The sequence below is a fragment of the Acomys russatus genome, chromosome 5, assembly GCF_903995435.1.
Source record: "Acomys russatus chromosome 5, mAcoRus1.1, whole genome shotgun sequence".
NCBI lineage: Eukaryota > Metazoa > Chordata > Mammalia > Rodentia > Muridae > Acomys > Acomys russatus.
The window spans coordinates 66130924-66157759 of NC_067141.1; the positions used below are offsets into that span (position 1 = coordinate 66130924).

At 49.2% G+C, this 26836-nt stretch overlaps 1 protein-coding gene across 1 annotated transcript in view; it reads left to right on the top strand.

Annotated features, from left to right (window-relative positions):
- Window positions 1-8849: 8849 nt before the first annotated feature.
- Window positions 8850-26836, top strand: part of Neurl1 (neuralized E3 ubiquitin protein ligase 1) — a 76410-nt gene continuing 58423 nt past the window's right edge. Inside the window, 1 exon segment of the mRNA XM_051146739.1 lies at window positions 8850-9199. Coding sequence (XP_051002696.1) covers window positions 9115-9199 — 85 coding nt within the window. The 5' untranslated portion in view covers window positions 8850-9114.

The window sequence follows — 26836 nt, forward strand, 5'->3', positions numbered from 1 at the left end:
GTGCAAAGGGATTCAGGTCCAGCACTGACACAGTACCGCAGACTGAACTCAGGCATCCTAGAATCGTAACTCCGGGGACTTCACTTACCAGCTCCTAGGCAACATCCCTAAGCCTTGGGGTTCTCTTTTTGCTCAGTGGGAAACACGGTAACACCGCCAACAGTATGCAACTCAACATGGTTGATTCCAGCAAAGGAGCTCATGGGTAGTACTCAGGCCAAGACTTAATGCTTAGAAGAATAAGGGCTTTATAAACACCACTCACGGCTGAAGAGACAGTTTAGTGTTTAAGAGCTCTGTCGTCTCTTCTGGAAGACCCAGTTACATTTTCAGCACCCACGTGGCAGCCCACAACCCTCTGTAACTCAAGGCCTAGAGGATCTGATGCCCTCTTCTGGCTCCCACAGGTACTGCACCCATTCACCACACCGGCTAAACAAAACACCCCCCCACACACACACACACACCCACCCCCCAAAAAAAGCCAGTGGCCTGGAAAGGGCAAGGGGAAGCTTGGACTTGGCCATTCCACACGTTTCCTGGATGGGGAGTTTGTTTTCCTTCCTGCTTCTTGGAGGAGACTCCACTTCTGCACTGAGCTGCTATGACGAGACTGGATGCCGGCTTGGGTTTTGTCTACTGCAACCCTAGAGCCAGCACATAGGCCAGTGGGACTTTTAAGGGTATGTTTATGACTTTGGGGGAAGCTGATGACTCCAAATTAGTTTTTAAAAACCTTCAAAATTAAAATTAAGAAGTGTTGGCACACATGCTTCCAAAACTTGGCATTATGTCAGCTCCACTGGTCATTAAAAGTAGTACTCATAAATAGTTCATTATTCTTGAAGACCATTATTTTCTCCTCCACTTAGGAAGAAACCCAAGACATGCATGATTGCTCATAAATAAAATCAAGTATAAATTCAGTGACTTCCTTGTAGCCCTTTGAATCCTAAGCCGTATTTGTAAAATTTCTTTCAAAATGTAAGCTGGGCGGTGGTGGCGCACGCCTTTAATCCCAGCACTCGGGAGGCAGAGGCAGGTGGATAGCTGTGAGTTTGAGGCCGGCCTGGTCTATAAAGTTAGTCCAGGACAGCCAAGGCTACACAGTGAAACTCTGTCTCGAAAAACCAAAACAAACAAACCACCAAAACCAAAAACAAACAAAAAATCCCAAACAAAAACAAACAAAATGTAAATATAGGGTGATATATATAATGTGTGTGCTATATTTTATTCTTTTTTTTTTTAGTTCAACTCAGTTTAAGTCACTATAACTTTATCATAATTATGCCTGAAATATTATATGACGCTAAGATAATTTTAAAATCATCACTATAACATGACAGGGATGAGATAATCTTTTTTTTAATTAAAAAAAATTTAATGTATTCACATTACATCCTGATTGTTATCCCCTCACTCCTCCAGTTCCCACCCTCCCTCCTTCTTCCACCCCATTCTCCTATCATTTGGTCTCAATCTATCAGGTCCCATCAAGGTAGGCTGCATCCACTTCCTCCTTGTGCCCCCAAGGCCGCCCTGGCATGGGGCAGTGATCAAATCGCAGGCACCAGAGTTCGTGTCAGAGACAGTCCCCTCTCCCCCTGTAACCCCCCCTACCCCCATCTCCCCACACACATGGAGCATGAGCTGTCCATCGGCTACATCTGAGCAAGGGGTCCAGATACCCTGCATGCTTTGTCCTTGGTTGGTGCAGTTTGCGCAGGCTCCCTGGCTCCAGATCCGCAGGCCTTGGTGGTCTCTCTGTAGAGCTCCTGACCCCTCCGGGTCCTTCCATTCCCCCTCCCCACTCTTCCACACAACTCTCAGCTCTCTGCCCATAGTAAGGCTGCAAGTACCAGTACCTGTCCCAAAACCAGTGCTTGGTAGCGTGTTGGGATAACCTGATGTATTTTGATGCTAATTACTGTTGCTGTCTGACCCACTTTTTACTTAATAAAAAGCCATCCCACCTGGGCAGAGCAGGAGATAGGTGGGACTTGGAGAGAGGAAGGAATTCTGGGAAGGAGGAGGACTGCCAAGAGAGGAGGAAGGAGACCTGAAGGGAAGAGAGGAAGGCCACCATGGGTTAGCTGGAGGAGAAGCACATGGCTGGCGTGGATGGAGAATCCAGCCCAGATGAAGAACATTAGCAAGTGTTTGGGATTATGGATGGAAAGTAACTTGATAGAAGTTATTAGAAGCAGATGACATGGGATTGAGACAGGGATCCCATGCCTGCCCCACAATGGGAGGTAGCTTAGAGGATTGATACCTGCCCTGCCTCAGGTTAACTAAGGCTATTTTAAAATATAACAAGTGCCTGTGTCTTGACTGATTGCTAGCAGGGCCTACAGATAATACTGATAATATATGTAATGTTAAAAACAATAGTAGGGGCCGGGCGTGGTAGCGCACGCCTTTAATCCCAGCACTTGGGAGGCAGAGGCAGGTGGATTGCTGTGAGTTTGAGGCAAGCCTGGTCTACAAAGTGAGTCTAGGACAGCCAAAGCTACACAGAGAAACCTTGTCTCGAAAAACAAAACAAAACAATATATGTATATATATACGTATATATATACATATATATATATATATTAGAGTTTCTCAAAAAAAACTTCTATGTTGGGCTAATATCCACTTATAAGTCAGTTTATACCATGAGTATCTTTCTAGGTCTGGGTTACCTCACTCAGGATGATGATCTTTTCTAGTTCCATCCATTTGCCTGCAAATTTCAAGATTTCCTTGTTTTTAATAGCTGAGTAGTATTCTATTGTGTAAATGTACCACAGTTTCTTTATCCATTCTTCAGTTGATGGCCATCTAGGTTGTTTCCAGATTCTGGCTGTTATGAATAAAGCTGCTGTGGACATAGTTGAGCATTTGTCCTTCTTGTATGGTGGGGCATCTTTCGGGTATATGCCCAGGAGTGGTATAGCTGGGTCTTGAGGTAGCACTATTGACAAATTTTCTAGCGCCAGATTGATTTCCAAAGTGGTTGTACAAATTTGCACTCCCACTAGCAATGGAGGCGTGTTCCCCTTTCTCCACATCTTTATCAGCATGTGCTGTCACTTGAGTTTTTTATCTTAGCCATTCTGATAGGTGTAAGGTGGAATCTCAGAATCATTTTGACTAAGGATGCTTTGACTAAGGATGCTGAGCATTTATTTGTTTCTTAGTCATCCTATATTCCTCTTTTGAGAATTCTCTGTTTAGCACTGTACGCCATTTTTTAATTGGATTATTTGGTTTGGTGGTGTTTGTGCATATGGGTGCACGCAGAGTCCAGAGACTGGATCCCCTGGAGTTGAAGTTCCGGGTGGTTGAGTGCTGCCTGATGTGGGTGCTGGGTTCTGAGCATCTTTCGTCCTCCCAGAGAGCAACGTGACCACTCACTAGGCCATCTCTCCAGTCCCTGGGAATGACATGTTTTAGTACATTTGACCTGATGGAGTTGGCCCTAAAGATAAGAATAGCTATGACTCCATGAATATTCCTACTATTGATTTTTGACTCAATATTGCCTGGAGATGTCAAGTCCCAGGAGAGACTGTGGTTCCTCTCCCCAGCTCAGCTGCTCTCCTTCCCAGGTGTTCTTGCTGAAGTGGCAGTTTGTACTGCCCTAATTTGTCGTGTGGTGCCCAGTGTCCCCAAGGGAAGTTTGCAGGTCTACTTTAAATCTCATCCTTTTCACTAGAACATGAGGCCATAGGCAGGTAAGGTGTGATAGGAAGTGACCTCCCATATTCTGTTGAGTCAGGATCTGGGGGGCGGCTGCCATTTTAGCACCCCCTGTTGTGCCACTGTGGATAATCCTGATGCACGTGTGAGTTTCAAACTCTGCTTGCAAGGAATCTTCATCTTGCTCAGTGCCAGGCATATAGCTAATATTCGTTATAGTTTGTGTGTGTTATGTTTGTGTGCATGCAGGTGTGTGTGCATGTGTGTGTGCAAGGACCAACTGGCCAACAGAAAATGGAGTCCATAGCTTTGTATGTGTTTTTAGTTTTCTTTTAGTAATTTTTGCCTCAAATATATATAGTTTGTTAGCACATGCACACGTGTGTGTATGTGTGTAATTGAATATTAGACTCTAGAGGGCTTCTCTACCCCAGTTAACTTCCAAATAATTGAGACAGAGACCTTTTAGATTAAAAAAAACAACAACTTTAAGGCACCATAACTGGGCAGATTATCAACCCTCTAGGGTATTTCACTATTTCCCTGCTATACACCCCAAGTTATTTGCCATAACTGATCCTACCTGGGCTGTTTCTATCCATCTGGCCAGCCCTCATGGCTGTGTGCTCAGGGACCTTACTGCCCCATGGCGACTTCTTTCTGTCTTGCTTCCTTTCCTCCAGCTATATCTTCCTCTCTCTCTTCATGGTCCCTGGTACCCCAAGCCTGGGAACCTAAGCTCCGCCTACTTCCCTTCTGCCCCGCTGTAGGCTGTCAGCCACTTTATTTAACCAGTCAGAGAATATTGGGGAGCAAAGTTTACACAACATCACTTGTGTACACGAGAGTGTGCTCTTCGGGGCAGCAACCAGATCTTGGGGATCAGTATTTAACATTAGAATGCCTAGCACCTGACCAACCTCCCAGTGTGTGTGTGTGTGTAGGTCAGAGGACAGGGTCTCTTACCAAGCCTCAGGCTTAAACTTTAGGCTACACTATACCAGTGACCCCAGTGACTCTTCTTTGGAAAAAACTATTTTCCCTCCCTGTAGGTATCAGCTACCTGCTTTGTTCCCAGCCACTGAAGCTGCAAACAACTTCTCAGCTAGAGTGGGACTTTATGACCATTTCCCCTCCCCTTCGCCAGAACTGTGGCTGGCTTGAACCTGTGATGGTCTTGTCTGTGTTTCACAGACTCTGTGAGTTGATATCTGTATCCGTCCTGTTGTATCTGGAAGATGCTGTTTCTCTGGAGTTGGCCTTGAACTGTAGCTCTTTCTGCCTCCTCTTCTGCATAGACCCTTAGACCCGAGGAGAAGGGACGGGATGTGAGTGTCACTGGGCATTATCAGCCACACTCCAGAGCAAGGACTAGGTCCAGGAGTAACTGGCCAACAGAAAACGGAGCCCATGGCTTTGTATGTGCTTTTAGTTTTGTTTTGGTAATTTTTGCCTCAAAAAAATATATTTATATGTACAGTTTGTTTGCACTGATTTTCATTTTGTTTTGAGAGAGAAGGGTACAATGTGGGGAGGATCTGAGAAGAGTTGGAAGAGGGGAAATATGATCAAAATATTACATAAAATATTTTTAAATTAAAAAATTAGATAAGACACTTCACTAGGTTATCAGCTCAGCAAAGCTCCAAGAATCTTCCTGTTTCTGCTGGATTACAGGCGTGTGCCTCATGTCCAGATTTGGTTTTCTTAACATGAACTCAGATCCTCATGCTTCTAAGGCATGCATTTTTGCTGACTGACCAATCTTGCCAGGCCTACAAATGGTTCAGTGAATGGGCAGCGGGCAGTGAGTGAAACTCAGTGGCTGGGAACAAAGCAGTGTGGTGGTCTCAAGCTCAGAGGAAGCCCAGCCTGGCTTGGATGAACCCCTCTCGTTTGCCCTGGGGGTGGGGAGAGCTCTCCTTATGTAGCCCTAGGGCCAACATCTCAAGTGTCAGGGAAGGAAGAAAGCAGACTCTTGGTCAAATATACTGTTAGTTTGTCAACATGAATTCAGTTCTTGGAATCAGACAAGTGGGCACCGTGGAGAATAAGAAGGCAGGGGATGAAGCCGGGCGTGGTGGCGCGCGCCTTTAACCCCAGCACTCAGGGAGGCAGAGGCGGGTGCATCACTACGAGTTTGAGGCCAGCTTGGTCTACAAAGTGAGTCCAGGACAGCCAGGGTGACACAGATAAACCCTGTCTCGAAAAACCAGAAAAGAGGGGGAGGGAGGATGGGAGGGGGTACAAGAGAGGGAGAGGGAGAGACTAGAAGGGAGGGTAACACGGTGAAGAGCAGCAGGGATGGGGGGAGTGGAATTTTCCAGAGCTACTATTGATGAGATCCTGATCTTTCTTGGGGTCCCCTCTCCCTTGTCCTATTAGCTGGTGTGAGCTCTCACAGACACACAGACACAGACAGACAGACAGACAGACAGACAGACAGACAAACTCTCAGAATCTGCACTGCTAGAGAGGGGTTGCCACGGTGACAGCTGCTAGAGCGCCACCTTGTGATATTGCTTTGTTTGCTTGGTTTGGGTTTGGTTTTTAGAGACAGGATTTGTCTGTGTAGCCTTGGCTTTCCTGGAACTCAATCTGTAGACCAGGCTGGCCTCAAACTCACAGATATCCACCTGCCTCTGCCTCTGGAGTGCTGGTATTAAAGGTGGGCACCACCACTTGGCTCATCTTGTGGAACTGATAGCTGTCACTGAAACCACCCAAACAATGAGTTCATCTGGTTCTAGTCTCCCCATAGGTCTCTTCCCCCTCCTCCCTTCCAGGATGGGGCGGAGTTACCCCTTTGTTGCCGGTAAGCAGCCTCGGTGTGGGGAAGGGGGCTTAAAAGTCTGGGGTTCATTCAGTCCAGTGTCCAGGGGAAGAAGGCTGCTGGTGCTTAGTGCTTCTTTGAGGTGTGCTCACTCAGAGACCCTTCCCGGAAAGGGTTCCTGGAGCCTAGCACAACCTGGAGAGCTACACTTTGCTGGAAAAAATGCAGCCATACCCTCCTTCTATAGGTCTCTGCCTGGCTAAAGACTTACACCTGGTTGACATTTTACACTAGTGTCTCATCCCCCAATTTGAACTCCATTGAAAACCAATGTGGGGTTAAGGAGAGGCCAAGGGGGTGACACTAAGGGTCCCTTGTTGCTGCTCAACATGGCACCTTAGTGGCCCTTCAGATTCACACCTCAAGTGGCTTCCTTGCCTCAGCCCAATGGAGTCCTACCACCCTCCCGTGATTTCTTTTTAACCTCTTGAGTCAGGGAAAGTGTTCGGCTCTCAGCTCCCTTTCCTTTGCTCCTGATACTATACCGAACAGGGGGTCACAATCTGGTCCTTAATTGAAAGGAGGTTTAATCAACGTGGTCTCGTTAGCAAGAGGGACAAAGAAAGAGATCCTGGGACCCCCCCCCCGAGTCTGTCTTCTGGGGTCCTAAAGTGAGATTGAAGTTTAAACAGGGGGCCGAGGATATGCACATCTAAGCAGGTTGTGACAAGTCCCTGACCATTCTGCAGCTGGTTAGCACATGAACTCAGGCATCCCAGAGGCTGGTGGCTGGGGCTGCGGGGAGCTTATTGTCTTTCTCCTCAAATACAGGAATGAGATGGGAGTCAAAGGCAGGACAGAGGACTAGCGGGTGATTCAGGGACTCTATCTGCAAGGATAACAGTAGGATTTTACTGCTGCAGGCAGGGAGAGCTATTCACTGCCCTGGGGGCTAGGACACCATGAGGAACATAAAAGTCGGGAGGAGAATAGGATAATCACGTGGAAAAGGACAGGCAGCAGCAAAGCAAGGATGCCTATTTGGGATGGTTAGGGAAGAGCAGGCAGGTGAGCTGTGCCTAAATACTGAGGATGGGACCTGTAAAGACGTGTAGGAAGAAACTTCCAGAAAAGCATGGATGAGATGCCTGTGCCTCACTCATGCCTTCGAGGACTCTGGGTCAGAGCTGATGAAGTCAGAACGGAGAGTGAGGGATGGCCTGGAGAAAGAGGAAGGCTGGTCAAGGTGGGATGACTGCCTATCTTCTCCCCTGGATGTACCGGGTGAAAGGAACCGTCCCAGATCCAAGAGGAAGAATGACTTCCTGGTTCCCTGCTGCAGGTCGTAGTGCCTACCTACACTGATGGAGGACTCACATGAACAAGGCATTTACAGAATGCCCCCTTCCGCCAGGAAGCCACCTTGGTCTTCCACAGGCTACACCACTACTTCCCCAAAACCTCTTAGTTTTCCAGCTGACAAGTTCACTCAGCTTGGAACTGGTAACCGTCTCACGGTTTGTATCCGAGCTTGATCCCCTCAGCTCGGTTCTGGCCTTGTTCTCTGGTCTTGAGCATGCAAAGGCCCTAAGGGAGGAAATGGGCCTGACGGAGGTTCTGGTTGGGAGCTCCTGAGGAGCAAAGGGGAGGTGCCTGTATTCCTTATCTCAATGTCTTGATCCATGGTCCACTCACTCCTGAGCGTTTTAACCTGTGTCAGGCCATGTAGCCAAGTGTTAAGGAGCCTCCATTAGGGCTATCTCGCCACGCCCTGGCATCGGGGCACTTGGCGTTGGGAAGGTCCTGTTCCTCTTGTTTTCAAGTTCTATGTCCGAGGACCTGAATACGCTCAACCTCTGGAGCTCCGGTCTGTTCCGGTTGTCAGGCCCCGAGCGGTGCCGTCCCACCCCACCCCCCACCCCGCCCGTCCCCCCTCTCCCGCGCGCACCTTCGAGAACTTGTGGCCAGCGGGAACGCGGCGGGTCCCATGGCCACATCTGGCAGAGGCGGCGGGCGCGCGCGTGTCACTAAGACGCTCATTCACCGGCGCAGCTGTCGCCATAACAACCGGAGCCAGGGAGTCCTGGCGACGCTAGGGCGGGGGTTGGGGGCAGCGGCCTCCGGAGGGACCCGGCGGGAGCGGGGGCGGTCCACACCAGTCGGGCGCTGCAAGCTCACCCGCGGGCGGGAGAGCGCCACGCACGTCGCCGTGGCCGTCCCCGCGGGCGGGGACCGAGCCCGCCGACGAGCCTCTGAGCAGCCGCGCGCCGAGCCCCGACTCTATGGCCCGCGGGGAGCGCGCCGCCGCTGCGCCGCCCACCCGCAGCCGGAACCCGAGCTCCAGCACCAGGCAGAGTGCAGCGGCGCGCGCCGCGGGCCCGGGCTCAGGGGCCGGGCCGCCCAGTGCGCGGGGAATGGGAGCTCGGTAGCCCGGTGGTGCGAGGACCCCCGCGGCGGGCAGGACCCGCCGAACGAAGACCACCAAGCCCAGGGAGAACCGGAGACAGCGAACCGCCCGCCCCCGGCCGCAGCCCCGCCAGGGCCCTCCCCCGGCGGCGCGCACCCGCGCGCGCACACACTTGCACACCTTTCCTCCGCTCCTGCCCAGCCTTGCTTGGCCCCCGCCGGAGCACCCCCGGGGGGCCGATGCCATGGGTAACAACTTCTCCAGTGTTTCCTCTCTGCAACGAGGAAATCCAAGCCGTGCGTCGCGGGGCCAGACCCAGAACCTCAAAGGTAGGCTTAGCCGGCCGGGGCACAGCTGGAAGGCTGCGGCGCAGGTGGAGAGGTGGGCAGAGGTGCGGTTGGGGAGGACTGGCAGGTGCCACCTGTTGTTTGCATTTGGCTAACGGGAGAGGCGCTTCCGAGGGTGGAGGTGGGCTTGCGGTAGCAGCTGATGGGTGCTGATGGTGGAGGTGAGGGAGGATGGCGGTCGGTGGGGGTCTGCGCAGTTCTCCCTGTCTGCCCCGGCAACGTCACGTGACGGGAGTCCCCTCCAGTGAATCTAGGCACTGTGAAGAGGTGAGAAATGCATTTGTCGCCTGGCTAGGGGAGTGTGGAGGGAAAGCCGGGTTCTCCAGCTGAGCTTCCCAAGAGAATCATCTTAACACTTCGTTGCATCTGCCTAGGGTTGAGGAGATCCGGCTGGAAGCACTAGTTGCGTTTCCAAGCAGAGGGTCTTGGAGATCCAGGGCTAACAGGGCAGGAACTGATGGTGTGCCCCCGGGGCGGTCTTCTGTAGTGGGCGATCTTTTGCACTGACTGAGTCAGCTTGGTTTTTTAGTTCATCCAAAACAAAATATCTAGTCTGAACCCTAAAAAGAGGGGTAGGGAGCTTCCAAATGAATGGACCTTTACGGAAAGGTTTGCTGTCTAGGTCCCTCCCTCCCTCCATCATCCTCTGAGCGAGGCCCGAGGCTCAGCCCTAGGCCTTCCAGCTTCCAACATGTCTCTGACCTTTGGAAGATGCTGCTGGGTTCTCCCAGGCAGTTTTCTCTGGAAAGCTGATTATTTTTTCCATAATTACCAGAGCCAGGTACACTTAGTTCTAGGGGTACAGTGCTAGCTAAACGTCCTGGAGCTTTCCAAACAACAACAACAACAACAACAACAACAATTAAACAAAACAAAACAATAACCCACTCTCCCAGGCTCCCAGGATATGATTAGGATAGTTGTACCCTTTAACCCCAGAGCCTTGGTGTTTACAAAGCATGCTCGCAGACATCTTTTCAGGGATGACAGAAGCTTCTCTGGTTAGCCAGCAGAGCAGAAGTAATCATGTCCACTTTATAGATGAGAAGAGCTGAGGTTTGTTTCCGTTTCCAGAGCCAGTAAGAGTTAGAAGCAGAGTTAGGCTTCAGACCCCAAAGGCTTGGAGTTCTGTCTCATCTTGCTAGGCAGTTAACTTCAAGATGGAGAAGGGATGACAGACCGTCCTGCGTTCTAACTCCACCTTTCAGAACTCCACCTCCACTCTGCTGCGGTGGTGGTGGGGGGTGCGAAATCAGTGGGTCTTGGTAGATTTATGGAAATTAATATGGTGATTCATGCACAGGTCCTTTTAGAGTCATGTTTATTGACCTTGTAATTCTTCATAGACCTGATGTGAGGAAAACGGAGATGCAGGTGGAACAGCACTAGGCTAGGATGCTCATGACAGTATCATTTAGACTGGGAAAATGGGCTAGACGCCTAGGAATCATGGTGTTGCCTCTTGGGGGAGGATGTGCTGTCATCTTCAAGGACTCGGATGACTTGGGGAAGTGCTCACAGCATAAGCACAGTATGCAGAGCTATAAAAAAAGTATGCAAAGCCATAAAGACTTTGTGATCCCTGTTCCCTCTGTGATTCCCATTTTGTTAAAAGGCAGTTATGTGAATAGAAAGATAATCACAAAACAAATAAGAGCCAAGAAGGAACACTTCTTACAGGTTCTAGGTAATGAATCATGTGGGATTTTCTTTCTTTCTTTTTTTTTTTTACTTACATTTTTGGAAAAATGTGTACAATAAATACAAGTTATTATTTTAAATTTAGTTTCATAATTATATACTGCATCCTGCTTACCCTCTCCCCTCAGCCTCTTTTACTTTCCTTCTACCTTTATGGGCTATCCCTCCCCCTTACCTGGCCCTTTCTTAGATTCATTATTTTTTTATTTTGTTGAGTGCCCCCCCCCTTTAAATCTAGGGCCATCTGTGTAACCAGTGGCTTGGGGCTATGCATTGGTGGGGGTCACTAAATGGATGCACCACTGAAGGCAGTGGCTCCCCCTTTTCCCTGGATCTGTCTGTAGGAAAGAGTTAAGCAGTGAGAGGTGGTGCCCTCTGAGTCCTTCCTCTGTCATCTGTAGTTGTTGAGAGTTCATAATTGCAATGACCGTGTACTTCTCAGAAAATGACATTTCACAGTCCTTTCTACATGGGCGCCTCTTACAGTCTTTCTGCCTGCCCCCTCTTCCCTAGTGTTCCCTAAGCCTTGGATGGGATGATACAAATGTTTTATTTAGGGCTGAGCATTCAACTGCCACTTATTCTCAGTGTCTTGTGACACAATAAATCTCTGCCTTTATCACAGTTGAGTGGATTAAGAGACTTCTCTGATTAAAGCTGAGTGTGGTAATTGTCTATTAGGAGGTAGTTGAACGCTATGGTGTTTTAGTTAATCAACAGTACCCCTAGGTTCTAAGACTCTACTTACAATGAGCTTTAGAGGGTATTTAACAGTACTGAGTAGCGATTCCCTTCTGTGGAATGGGCCTCAAATTCAAGCATAAAGCGGTTGCTTACTTCTCTGACAACTGTGCCATTATTGCACAAGTAGGCACATCTTGCCTAGCAGTTTGGTGTCATAGTCTATAGGATTCACAGCTGTGTAAGACCACCGATAATCCTTTTTTTCCCAAAGCAGCCTGCATGGCGCTTTCAGCACTATGGAAGCTTGCCATTGGCAAAGAGGATTCTAGCCCAGTTCTTGCTTGCAGCCACAGTGTGTGGACATCTTCAGCAATCAGGTCTTATCATTTAGTTCTGGTGAGCATCCAAGAGGAATGGCATGAGATTGTATTATTTTGGGGACCTCTAAGGCTTCCCTGACCAAGTTGCAAGGAGTTATTCCACATTTGGCACCATTTTTTTTTTTTTTTTGCCGTTTTATAATCCATAGCTTCAGGAAGGAGCTTTCTCTAGCCGTATAAAGTCTCTCCCTTCCAACTTAAAAACGTTTGGTCTTTTCATGCCCCCATTGTTCTAGTTGAACTTTCTGCTGCTCCTTCATTTTCCCTCATCACACACCCCTACTCCTTTCCCATTCAAACCTACCTACTCCTGGAATTTCCCTTCCCTACTTTAATATTAGCTACATCTACTGCCCAGCTTTTCTTTTTCGTTTTTTTGTTTTTCAAGACAGGGTTTCTCTGTGTAGCCTTGGCTGTCCAGGACTCACTTTGTAGACCAAGCTGGCCTTGAACTCACAGGGATCCACCTGCCTCTGCCTCCCGAGTTCTGGGATTAAAGGTGTGCGCCACCATGCCCGGGCTTGCCCAGCTTTTCTCAAGGGTTCCCCCTACCAATGGCCTCTGTCTAGATTTCTGGCCTCCACATCAACTCTAATGCAAACTTAGAGATATTCAGTTATGACCCACATATGAAGGAGAACACGTGCTATTTCTTTTCCTGTAGCTGGGTTGTCACAGCATAGTTTTTCCAGTTTCATCTTTTTTGTTTGTTTGTTTTTTTTCAGGGTTTCCCCCATGTAGCCTTGGCTATCTTGGACTAGATTTGTACACCAGGCTGGCCTCAAACTCACAGAGATCCGCCTGCCTCTGCCTCTCCGAGTGCTGGGATTACAGATGTGCATCCCTGCGCCTGTTCAGTTTTATCTATTTACCTATACAAGCATTATTTTATAATTATAAGTGAGTAGCCACGGGCTGGGGCTATAGCAGTGGTGGAGTGCTTGCCTAACGTGAGTGAAGGCCTGGATTCAATCCCTACTGCTGCTAAATAAATGCGTGAATAAATAGACTGTTGGTGTCAGCATGTGTAAAGACAGTTTCTAAGCACCCAAAAGAGATTGTTAATGAGGAAGGAAATTGTGGGCATCATTTGGATGCATTTCTTCTCTTACAAATGAGAAGAAAAAGGGAAGAGCACACTGATTTGTCCAAATTACGTAGCGGATCAGTTTGAGGGGGAAAGCTGAGCTGTGCTCTTCATGGGCAGGGGTTTGCTGGCTGCTAGCAAACTGACCTCATTGTTGAGTGCTTACAGTCTGTTCCCCTAAAAGAGACACTGTTCTTTTCCTGGCTCCATGGACGCCTAGAGGAGTCTTCAGGAGCTGTACCCCTTCTTACCTGACAGTTAGGCTTGTGAGGGATGTGAGATCTCTGTGTCTCGGCTGGAGGGGGCCCCGCTTTTCTGTGCTCATCACATACTTGCTAGCACACCCCTGAAATCCTAGCGCTTGGCAGTTCGTGAATTTGAGGCCTGCGATAGTGAGACACTGCCAAAGAAGGAAGAAAGGAAGGGAAAAGAAAGAATAAAAGAAGGGAAGGAAAGAATGGAGAGAGGATGAGAATCAATACAAGAATGCCCATGAGCGCACATCCGTGGGTCTGCCAGCCTTCCTCCTCGGCTTGACTTTTAGGTACTTACTCCTACTTTCCTTCTCTAAGAAAAGCATTCGCCCACAGGTGCCAGGAAGATGGCTCAGTGGGTTAAGAGCACTTGCTGCTCTCTCGGAGGACCAGAGCGAGCTTGGTTCTTAGCACCCATGTTGGACAACTCACAACCACCTGCAACTCCAGCTTGGGGACACTATACTTACTCTCTTTTGGCCTAGTGGGCATGTCACATGTGTATGAATACACACACACACACACACACACACACACACACACATACACACACACACACACACACCACACACGCACATCAGAATTAACAGAGAGCTACCATATTTATTCAGTAATTGCTTAGTTTTCACTATAAGTTTCCTTCTACCCATTCAGCAGTGCCACGGGCACCCTATCTGGTAGGTTAGTGGCCATCCAGAATTCTATTCCAATTGTGTTGGTTTTGACCCAGGACTGGGACTCCAGCTGCATACCCAGTGTTCTGCATTTGGCCAGCATCCAGCTGTGATTTTAGCCATACCCATCTAGAAATTCAGTGGGAGTGGAGGGGGGGGGGAGGGGCAGTCTTGCTGAAACCACCACACTACTGTAAGATTGGTTTTCTCCTCAGCTGTAGAAAAGACAAGGCAGAGCCCCAGAGGGAGGAAAGAAGATCTAACAAGGCTCTGGGTGCTCCTTTTCTCGGTTAGTCAAAGACCATCTAAGATGACTTGGCTAGTCCCGAATTCCCAACCTCTGGCCCCTCAGAACTTCCTCAGTGACTTTCATTGCCAGCAGCCATGTTGGGTGGCTCACAACCACCTGCAGCTGCAGCTCCAAGTGTTTTGATTTTCTCCTTGCCCTCACAAGAGCATGTACACAAACAGACATACATACATAAAAACAAAAAATATTAAAAAAAAAAAAAAAAAGCCCCAGCCGGGCGGTGGTGGCACATGCCTTTAATCCCAGCACTCGAGAGGCAGAGGCAGGCGGATCATTGTGAGTTTGAGGCCAGCCTGGTCTACAAAGTGACTCCAGGACAGCCAAGGCTACACAGAGAAACCCTGTCTCGAAAAACAAAAAAACAAAAAAACAAAACAAAACAAAAAAAAGCGCCCTCTTTCTCATGATGCCTTCAATATAGGTGAATTCATTCACACTCCCAGTAAATGTAAGGCCGGTGTTTTCTTCTCAGAGTTTCTGTCCCTGGACATGGAAAGCAATAGAGGAGAAGAGTAGCCTTGGAGGACTTTCTCTTTCCTAGGACTGTTCCCTGTCCCAGGAATAGTATCTTAGACCGCCCCTCAACCAATACCAATACAGAACAGACTACCACCGCCGAAGGCTTGGACAGCAGCGACGTGTTTCTCACACTTCTGAGGGCTGGCAGTCTACACTGGCATAGGTTCTAGTCAGAGCCCTTTCTTGGCTTGCACATGTCTCCTCCTCATTGGGTCCTCAACTGGCCCTTCCCACAGCAGGTGGCATGGACTCTCACAGTTTGCACATGGAGACTAGTTGTTGGCTTTACAGAGTCCAGGATAGAGGCGAGATAGGCAAAGACAGAAACAGATGGAGGGAGGGGGGAGGGGAGCAGGAACTGGGCACTGCATAGCGGATACTAGCGTTGTCCTCTGGTGTGCAGCTGGCTGGGGGTGTTTCCTGTTTAATCTGCGATTATCTCATTCCTGGACCTGCACACCCAGAGGCTAGAGGCTGAGGGGCTGCTTCGCACTGAGTTGGTTGCTTTGGCAACCCTGGGCAGGATGCAAGTCTCCTTGGTAACATCTGGGAAACCTACTTCAGGGACAGAGAGACATGAACTTGCCAACATTCAGGCCTGGTGGCACAGACAGAGCTGGGCCAGATTGCTGAGATGGGCAGGCCTGAGGGGTAGGTGAGGTTTTGGGGATAGGCTGGTCTGTCTCTTGGTTGTTTCTCTGCCAGTGAAGAGTCCAGAGGTCCTGTGGGGGCTATGGGCCTGGCTTATCAGGAGTTATTACCCAGATCCTGCTGGTTCAGAAAATGGACAAGTGTTGGTAAATGTGGGGTGAAACAGGGTACTTTAAGGAGAAAGGATTAGGTAGGCATCTCTGAGAGGCAGGTAGGTGGCCTGGCTGCCTTTGCTGTAGCCACAGTTTGGGGTGCTGGGGCTCTGGGTTTATGCTAGAGGTGGGTTCCTGGGATACTCTGATTGGGGGAGGGGACCATTTAACACACATATTAGGCCCTAGCAGTGGCCAGCACTCTCTAGGACACAGCATTGTACAAAACAGATTGGGGGTGGCCACCACCGAGCTAGTGGGAAGCAGACAGAATCCCAAATGATAAATGAGCAGATGAAAATGAGTCGGAATATGAAAATTGTTAACATTCTAGGAGCCTGAAGCTGGGTGTGGTGGCGCACGCCTTTAATCCCAGCACTCGGGAGGCAGAGGCAGGCAGATCACTATGAGTTCGAGGCCAACCTGGTCTACAAAGCGAGTCCAGGACAGCCTAGGCTAACACAGAGAGACCCTGTCTCAAAAAATCCAAAAAACAAAACAAAAACAAAAACATTCTAGGAGCCTGTACGGCATGCCGTCTTTTTTGTTTGTTTGTTTGGTTTGGTTTTTTGAGACAGGGTTTTTCTGTGTAGCCTTGACTGTCCTGGACTTGCTTTGTAGACCAGGCTGGCCTCAAACTCACAGCAATCCACCTGCCTCTGCCTCCCGAGTGCAGGAATTACAGGCGTGTGCCACCTCACCTGGCTGGATGTCATTTTATACTCCTCATCAAACTGAACTATTTGAACTTTAGAAATGTCATTACATTTTATTTAGTGTGTATGTACCCACACAGGAACATAGGCACATGTTGGGTGCGTCGACGGTCATATGGTTGGTATTAGATAGACTTGTAGGACTATCTTGGCTTTGAGCTCTTACTTTTTCGTTTTTGTTTTTTTAGTCTTTCTTTTTAAAGATTTATTTATTATTTATACAGTATTCTGCCCACACGTGTGCCTGCCCACCACAAGAAGGCACCAGATCTCGTTACAGGTGGTTGTGAGCCACCATGTGGTTGCTGGGGATTGAATTCGGGACCTTCGGAAGAACCTCTGAGCCATCTCTCCAGCCCTTTGTTTTTGTTTTTAATTTATTATGTATACAGTATTTTGCCTGCGTGTTTGCCTGCACACTGGAAGAGGGCTAGCCATCACATTATAGATGGTTGTGAGCCACCATGCTGCTGCTGGGAATTAAACTCAGGACCTCTGGAGGAGTAGTCAATGCTTTTAACCACTGAGCCATCTCTCCAGTCCTCGAGCTCTTACTTTTAAGAGCGTAACTCGGTCGATAAAGTGCTTCCCTTGCGTGCTCAAAGCCCTGAGTTAATGCTATGGCAGGCGCTTGTAATATAAGCACTTGAGTGACAGAAGCAAGAGTATCAGGAATTCAAGGGAATTCTTGACTAAATAGTGAATTCTAGGCCAGCCTGGGCTACATGAGTGAGCCCCCATGTCACCAAATGAACACAAAAAGAGAAAAAAAATAATAATAATGAACCTTTTATGTCTAGAATGGTGATGCATGGCTGTAATACTGTTGCTTGTGAGGCAAGGGCAGGAAGATCTTGAGTTTGAGGATATCCTGGGTTATATAGCAAGGGAAAAACCAACAAAATAAAACAAAGTGGAAGAAATTTCTTTAAACAAAAATTTTCTAAAAATCTTGACTTCTGATCTACAGAGCCCCTTGTGCCTTGCCTGGAGGCTGAAAGGCCCCACCTGGTGCCCTGAGGTGGAGTGGGCACTGTGGCCAAGTACCTGTCTCAGATCATCACGATGGCATATAGTGGAAGGCAGTCTCTGTGCAGGCAGCTGCTGATGCCTGGGGATGTGCCGGGCACCAGTGTGTGGCTGCTTCCAGTCTCTCTCGACTCAGCCTCCAGGAGGCCTGGTGCATTCACAGCCTCTCCAAGCTTAGCCACAGGGATGGCCAGAAGATCTACGAGCTCCTATGTAAAGTGAGATGGTGGAACTTTCCACCTGCAGTCAAAGGAGTGCCTATGTGAACCCAAATCCACAAGGACACTGACAAAAAGGGCAGCCTTCCCATCACATCCACATCATTGCAATCTGTAGCTTCTTCATAATCAATGTCTTCTTGGCATGAAACAATTTACACAATCCTTTTATTTCAGACACTTTTAGATTTATAAAACTACTGGGGGGGATTTCTATAATTCTGTTCTTGTTGGCTTTCTTTGTCCTTAAATTTATTTATTTATCACATATACACAGTGTTTTGCGGGCATGTACACCAGAAAAGGGCACCAGATCTCATTATAGGTGGTTGTGAGCCACCATGTGGTTGCTAGGAATTGAACTCAGGACCTTTGGAAGAGCAGCCAGTGCTCTTAACCTCTGAGCCATCTCTCCAGCCCCTTTGTTGGCTTTTCTGTTGCTGTACTAAATATTGCTGAAAGCAACCTGGGGAAGATAGGGTTTATTTCCTCTTACAGTCCGCCCTCGAGGGGAGCCAAGGCAGGAACTTGAAGCAGAAACCACAGAGGAATGGTGTTACTGGCTTTCTCTCCAGGATCACATTCAGCTACCTTTCTCATATACAGCTTTGGCCAGCCTGCCTAGGCACAGTACCCCTTTCAGTAGGTTGAACCCTCTAACATCGATTAACTGTCAAGAGAGGGCCCCAGACATGCCCACAGGCCAGTCTGATGAATGCAGCTCCTCAGCCGGGTTTCCCTCCTCCCTGGATGTCATAAAGGCCATTCATCTGATTTTCCTAATTCTTTTCATCATGGTTGCTGGTAATTGAATCCGGATCTTTGTGCACGCTAGGCAGGTGCTGTGCCACTCAAGGACACTCCTACTCCCAGGTACTCTTATTAGCATCTTCTATTAATGGGGAACATTTGTGGCAGTGACAGTTCTGACACCATGCTATCAATGTCTGTGGTTATTTCGATTTTCCTCAGTTTACCCCGAGTCTTTTCCTGTTATGAGAGTTCTCATGAAGGATAGCCCATTACATTTGTGGTTAACACAAACTGGTCAGGAATTTATTTTGGAGACTTTACTGGAGTTCGTCCGACGTTCCCCGTCATGATTAGATTGTGGCTGAAGGCTTGGAGAGAAGGGCTCTAAAAGGCAACGCGTCGTTTTTACTGTGTTATATCTGACTCTGGACCGCTGGGTCTTATGGCATCAGAACTGTAGAGACAAGAGCAACGTGCGCAAGGCTCCTTTGCTGCGATGTGCAGCCCAACCCAGAGGAACACAGCTGTATTCAGGAGGGATCCATGCAAATGTGAGGTCAGTGTGACTTACATAACTGGTTCTAGGCCAGCTTGAACCAAAGGGCCCTGTCTAAACAGAAAACGTCTGGGGGGAGTGTCTCAGTGGCAGAGTACGTGCTTGCCTAGCATTTGTGGGGCCTAGGTTGATCTCTATATTTTTTATTTTATTTTATTTTATATTATTTATTTATTTATTTATTGGGGTTTTTTTTTTGAGACAGGGTTTCTCTGTGTAGCCTTGGCTGTCCTGGACTCCCTTTTGTAGAGCAGGCTGGCCTTGAACTCACAGTGATCCGCCTGCCTCTGCCTCCCGAGTGCTGGCATTAAAGGCGTGCGCCACCTCTAGCACCACGCAAAAATCAAAGCACAGCAGCGTAGAAACCAGGTGTGGAGACCGGAGGAGCCACACTGCTGCTTTTTGAATGAAGAGAAGCAGGCATTTATCGATTTTTTTTTGGGGGGGGGGTGCACCAACACTTGGTAACTGTCCTTTGGTCACAGGCAAGGTTTGCGCAGATGTTTTCCTTCTTGTACAGCAAGCACGCTCCCTGGCCTTTGAGCGTGTGAAGCAAGCACTTTACCAACTGAGTTATACTCCGAAAACTTGAGGCTTCCCAGGCTGATGGATGGATGGTGGGCTTAAGCCTCGCTGTTGTCCTCACAGTCTGGTTTGTGTCCTGATGAGACTTAGTTGCTAAGAAAGCCTAAAGCCTTGGTAGGGGAAACACCTGCCACACTTGGCAAGAGGCCAAGTACATACTGAATTGAGATCTTGCACAAAACATTTTTAAATGGCCATCATGCCCATATACAGAGCTGCATGGGATCTGGCCAAAGCTTAAGACCACAGAGGGGACAGACAGGACACGAGGACAGAGATGCCCAGCCTTTTATCCCACTCAGCCATCAGATGTGTGCAGGCTCCAGCGAAGGGGAGTCCGTGGTCTCAGCAAAACGTGGACTCCAGGTTTGCACAAAGTAACCAGGGGAAACTGTCACCGTACCCCGCATCGGGGCGCTTTCTGCAGCCAAGCGTGATAGGTAGTTGATGAGATGCTGGCAGAGGCCAGCATAGGGAACTGGATGCCTCAGAGTTGGAGTTATGGGCAGTTGTGAGCCGCCCGATGCAGGAGCTGGGAACCAAATCCCAGTCCTCTGCAAGAGCAGCAAGTACTCTTAACCTCTGAGCTGTCTCTCCAGCTCCCCCACAATTAGTAATTTTATTTTATTATTTTTTTTACAATTAGTAATTTTAAATCAAATTTTGTTTTGTTTTGTTGAGAGAGAGGAGGGAGAGAGAGAGAGATAGAGACAGGAGAGGAGAGGTGGGGAGAGGAGAGAGAGAGGTTAAGATTGGTTATGGAAGAGCCTCTGGGACCTTACTGTGTCCATCAGAATTCTTTAGAGGAAAAGACCTGATAGAATGAGTCTATATTTATTATAAAGGACGTTTATTGGCTGGTTTAGCAGGATTGGGCTGCGGGGGGCGTGTCCAACAGCGGCCCCCTGCATGTTGAAGAGGCTGAGAGCCTGGTAGCGTCTCAGCCTATGAATCCCAGTCTGGCGGTGAAGGCCTGGGCTGTTCCTGGCTGGTCTCGGGTCCCTTTTAGATGGTCAAAGAAGCTGTGTTCTGATGATAGCATGTATGGAGGCAGTGGCTGCAGTCCTGGCACAGACACATTCCCTAGTAAAAAGTGAAGATGGCAGGCAAGTGGGCAGGTACTTCTTTGTGCTAGGACCTCCTTTATTTGGGCTGATACCCTAAGGTGCTGCTGTTCTGAGGGAGAGCCTTCTCCCTTCACTGAACCCTTCCTGGAGATGTCCTCACAAACCGTCCCAGAGGCGTGTCACTTAGTTGATTGCAGACCCAACCAAGTTGTCAGTCAAAACTAACCGGCACACTTATCAAAGGGTGTTATATATGATGGGGATTTTCTTTGGGAACAATCCCCCTGCCATGTCTTGGTTGTTTTTATCGCCGTCTTGAACCCCACAAATTTTTAGCTTGCTTTGGTCACTGGGGCACCTATTGTAACGTGTCAATAGTCTGGCCGTGTGGCCTGCTTCAAAACATGCCTTTGAGGATAATCAGAATTTATTTTCCACCTTTCCCCTGTGCTAATCCCTGCCTGACTTGACACCTACTGCACATGCTTTCAAATCATTAACTGGGTCATCACTCCTGACATTGTCCTTGAGTGCCTGCCTCAAGCAGTGTTTGTCAGTTTTCCGGTTGGAAAGGTGAGGCGAACTCCCTCCATTTGTGCCCTTTTGAAGGAAGTGACCATCAGGAGTGACCGCTGCATGTACAGACAATGCTCCATCTCGGTCCTAGGCTGGCCTCGAATCTTCTAGCCTCTGGAGCTGGGATGACAGATTCGAGCCACTCTGGCTGGCCTCACTATTTCTTTGATTGCTCAACCAAGGCAGTCATGTTTACATAAAAACTCAGCACACACCACGGGGGCACTATTGTGGGTGTCTGACCTAGGCTTTGGGCTCAGGGAAGGCTGCCTTAGGTCAGCAACCTGATACAAGCAGGAGTCTTACTTCATGCTCCTAGACAGAGCATAAGAATGCTGGACATGGCGCTGTTCCCATGTCATCCTTGGTGCCTGCATATTAAATATGGGTTATCCCACATGTCCTTGTTACATTCAGTTAGGAACACTGAGCTTAGGTGTGGAAGGATGCAGTGAAAACCCGGGATGAATCCTGGTACCCAGCACTGGAGTGAGGACCACGTTCAGGGCAAGTTGGGAGATGCTGCTGCTGCTGACTGTAGAGGAACTGAGTCAGGCCAAAGGCTTCCTGTGCTCCTGGCCAAGGAACTTTGCATAGATAAGCAGACAGCATCCACTTCCTAGTGTCAGCTATCCCGTAGTCCATCTGTCCTTGCAGGTAACTTGCTGGGTATGTGCGGAAAATAAGGTAGAAAGAGATCTGGATGGATGGCTTTTTTTTTTTTTTTTTTAAAAGTCCTGACTACTCCAGAGGTAAAAGTAAGTACAGAAAATGGAGAGCTCTGCCAGGGCCCACAGCATCTGCTGAGAGGCGACTCAGGCTCTCCAGGGGTAGCATAGCGGCATGCAGCATTCCTGTGACAGAGGGAGGGGCATTTGCTTCAGTCAGAGCCCAGTGAAGCTCTAAGAAGGTCTAACCTGTTCACTTCCTGAGTGGTGCCATCCTGAGCTAGGTGTGGTGCTGCTTTGGAGAATGGAGATCTGCAGGTGGTCAGGCGTGCTAGGTGGCAAGTAGAGGGCCGGTGCTTGCTGACTTCAGCCAACAGAACCAGGAGAGACTGTGTTACTCACCCTCCTTGCCCAGCCCAGGACTCTAAGCAGAGAGGGGACGCTATTAATGCATAAACGCCCAGGCCCTTCTACAAAGTTCTTCCTAAACCTCTATGTGTCAGCATCGGTCACCCTCCTGATGGCCTCCCCTGAGGAAATAATCAGTATAGCCCCCATCTCATTAAAAAGATTTAGCTTGGTGTGGTGGCATACACCTTTAATCCCAACACTCTGGACGCAGAGGCTGGTGGATCTCTGTGAGTTCAAGGCCAACTTGGTCTACAAAGTGAGTCTAAGACAGCCAAGGATATACAGAGAAACCCTGGTGCTTGGAGTCAAAGCCGCCTTAAACCCTGAGCTGTCTCTCTACCCTAAGCCAGGATCTCTTCCTGCCCCAGGGTGCCTTGGAATCTTTTTTAGCTTCCAGGGACAAGGGTGGACCTAAGACAACCCCTTCTCACCCCCCCACTCCCCTGCCCCCTCAACCCCATCCCCACTCAAGTCCTGTAGTAGTGACTTCCATTGCTTTACAAAATGTCCAACAAAAGTAGCTTAGTGGCCAGGTGTGGTGGCTCACGCCTTTAATCCCAGCTGGGAGGCAGAGGCAGGCGGATCGCTGTGAGTTCAAGGCCAGCCTGGTCTACAAAGCAAGTCCAGGGCAGCAAAGGCTACACAGAGAAACCCTGTCTCAAAAAAAAAAAAAAAAAAAAGTAGCTTAGTGGAGCGAAGATATATCTCAGCTCAGCTCTGGAGGGTTCACCACAGCCACTGGCTGTGGTAAGGCAGGACAAGGTGGCAGGGCATGTGGTGCAGAGCAAAGCAGTTCACCTGAAGTGAGCAGGAAGCAGAACAGGAAGCAGAGAATATGAGAAGAAGGTTCTAGGGCTCACTTCCTCCAGGAAGTAGCCCGTTCAACACGGATGGCTTTATTCATTGACAAAGTTTGAGCCCTCATGGTATAGTCACTTCGGCAGTGCCACCAGCTGAGGAGCAGGCCTTCAACAGATGAGCCCGTGAAGGACCAAACCTCATGAGGTGCGGAGGTCAGGGCTGAGGAGAGCAGCTGAGTACCCAGAGGAGGTGGTCAGGCCAAACACAAGCAGCCACAGAGTCGTTGACAAGAGTTTAGTTTCCCTACCTGCAAACTAGCTGTGCCATCACAAGGGTAAACTGACTCCTTAGCTGAAAAATGAGAAGAAACCTGTTTGAGGAGGTTTGGCTTCTTCATTAGAGCCCCAAGTTGAAGTTGTATTAAAGAAACAAAGCTAAGCTTGAGGGTGCACACTTTTAATCTCAGGATTTGGCAGGCAGGTCTCTGAGTTTGAGGCTAGCCTGGTCCACAGAGCAAGTTCCAGGACAGGCAGAGCTATACAGTGAGTCTTAAACAAACAAACAAAATGTAGTTAGGTGTGGTGACACACACCTGTAATTCTAACAAGCAGGAGGATCATGTGTATGAGGCTAACCTGGGCAACATAGCAACAATCTCTCATCTCTGTCTCTGTCTCCATCTCTCTTTCTTTCTCCCTCCCTCTCAAAAACAAAACCCTCAAACCCTAAATCAGTAGAACAAAACCAAAAGAAACAAACCATAACTGGCTGGGTTGGGTCTTGAGGAGGACATGATCTAGCTCAACACTCAGGCCTTATCCTGATAGGAGAGGCTAGCTGCTGCCAACGTTCTATTCCTGAAGCCCAGGGTTCTGTTTTGGGGCAAAGGTGTCATGTTTGCAGGCAAGATTCTAGGTTGGTTCTGGGTTGCCAGTGTCAGGGTTTGAGTCCCATGCAGGGTGAGGATCCACTCCTGGGGTGCAGCTTTCCCAGTCAGTGTCTAGGGTCAGGATTACACTTGACCTTTGAGTCCTATGGACAGACATCCATTTGAGATTTTATCACATTGGGCTGAGGCTCCCTTTTGGGACTTGGGGTTTGGTTAGCTGGCCTTGGGGTCAAGCGGTTTATTTTCCAGAGGCGACTTCCTGGGGCCATCAGCAGATGAAGGGCCAGAAGACTCCTCTGAGATGATGCTCCTGGCTTCCCCACTCTGTGCTTGGATCTAAGACCGTAGCTAAGTCTGTTTCAGCTTTAGGTCTCTGGGTGTTAGCCTTGGCCAGGGCAGTCAGGCTGTCTCACACAGCACCATCTACACTCACTGAGTCTTCCAAAATGAACACTAATGGTGCGCTCTATAGGCAGCGACGGCCATTGCTCTGTGAATCCAATCCATGCTGACAGTGCTTAAGCAGCCCTGGGCATTGCCAGCTGGGTCCAATTAATGCCAATTGGATCTTAACTTGTGCTGAGTGGCCCCTGGGGAGAGGGAGTGCTCAGCGAGCAGGGTGTGTTAAGCCTGGGTCTTGAGGGCTTGGTACAGTATAGCTCAGGAAGGCTATCCAAAGCCAGGGCAGGCTAGTGAGGCCCCATAGCTTAGCTTCCTAGTGGCCAGTTTACTCTGCCCAGACTGAATGAGAATGGTTTAGGGCACGCTTGAAGGAACCTGGCCGTCTTAGTGGCTGGGATATACATAGGGGCGTTGGCTTTTTGCCTCAGCTGTCCTGGCACCTAGGTGAGAAAAAGCAGTGTCTGCATAGGGCCTCGGCCTCATCACCTCTCCCACGACCTCCAGTGTGGAGTCCCCTCTCAGAAAGCTGAAGTTGTTGCAAAGAAAACATTCAGTTCCACGTGTCCTGGGCTCTCAGTTTTGCAAACCCTCTTTTTCCTTTCTGGGTCTTGCTCAAGATCCCCGCAGGCAGGTCTAATATGTGGGCCACGGGCTGCCAGCAGCCAAGGATCATAATGAATGTAGCCCAACACAATATTGAAAATTATGTAAAATTTATGAGATTTTTTTCCCCCTTTTGAGACAGGGGTTCTCTGTGTAGCCCTGGCTATCCTGGAACTCACATTGTAGACCAGGCTGGCCTTGACTTTACAGAGAATACCTCCCCAGTGCTGGTTTTAAAAGTATGTGCCACCCCGGCAAGGTTTTTTGTTGTTTTGTTGTTACTCAACCACACTGTTCTCAAGTGTGAACTTTGTAGTGACAATATTGTGTTGCCATGTGATATGCCTGTGCGAGGGATGTGAGCTTGGCTTTATTTCCTGGGAACCCTCTTGTCTCCTGGTACCTACTTGTCCAGGTCAGCTGCTGCCAACAGGGTTTGAGTTGGGGGTCCTGAGTGAGGCATCCCAGCTCTCACTCCATCCTTTCTGCAGACTGAAGGATCCCCTCCAATCCTCAGCAAATCGGGAAGGCAGTTTCCGGCTGTGGTGTGATTCCCCACCTGCACTGAGAATCTTCCTGCCACTTCCGACCACTTTCCGTGGCTGGAGACTCAGGACACCTGAGGAGGAGGGCAGTCTCTCTGCAAGCAGGTCTGTCTGGGATATGGGGTAACGTTGTCTGGGTCTGCAGGGACCCCATCTTTAGCTCAACTCTCTGGGCCTGAGAGGAACTGTGGGAACCCAATCCAGATGCTGGCCTTCAGGAAAGCCCACTGGCCTCTGGAGCTCCCTGAGGACATGGCAGGTAGGGTAGGGTCAGGTGGGGTCGCCAGCCGGTGGTGTGAGACAGGAAGGTGGGGGGGGGGGTGCCAACATCAGCCATGCTGCAGATGCTGCAGGCACAGGCGCAGGCTCAGAGACACCTTACTAAGAGGCTTAACTTCCACGTCCTGGCTCCTTGTTTGAGATAATGTAACCAAAGCCCAATGAATCTTGGATAAGGTCATTCTTAGACTCTCACCTCAGGCCTCCTCTCAGATCAGTTCCTTTGGAGACTGACTAGTGGGCTGGGTTAGATGGCCTTGGTGTCTCTCCCCGCCTCTCCGCCCCAATATTGTCCTATGTTCCCGATTCTCCATCTGAACAGTGATGACACTAGAAGTCGGTGCCTGCTTGCATGTTGGTGGCTTTTGCTGTCTCTCTCACTTATTGATGAGGGCCATGCCCAGTGCCTGGCATTCCTAAGGGCATTTAATGTGCTCTGCAATGAATGTGTTGACCTAGGGAAAGTCAAGACTGCCAGGTTGTATGGTTGTGGCTGTTCTTCACCTCCCCCTCCTCCCATCCCTCCTCCCATCCCTCCTCCCATCCCTCCTTCCATCCCTCCTCTACCCCCTTTTCCTTCTTTTTTCTCTCCCTCCTCACTGGGGAAGGAACCCAGGCTCCTCTGTATGCTAGGCAAGAGTTTCACCCCTGGACTCCCACTTTGTCGCAATGACACGTCCTGAATACCAGAGCTGGAGACTCTGAGTTACTTGTTGACAGTGTGGATTCTTTCTGGTGCTGGACTGCACGCCAGGCTCTGGCTACCGGGCTCATGGCCCTTCCCTTATAGAGTTGGTGGCCGTAGATCGCTGGGGTGGAGGTCGAAGGTTGGAGAAGGGTGAGAGGTAGACAGCCCAAGTGAAGGGAGGGAGGGCTCCCCAGAGTAAAAATGTGTTTTTATTTATTTGAGACTGTTTTATGTAGCCCGGGCTGGTCTTATTCTTGCTGTGTATATGGGGTTTCTGATTTTCCTGCCTTTCTTTACTTCCCAAGTGCTGGGATGGCAGCTGTTTCTCTACACCCAAATACTGTGTCTGCTAGGAAGCGCTCTATGGTCAACCGAGCTTATTCTCGGCCCCTTGTTTGGTCTTTTAGGAGAGTTTTGTTCC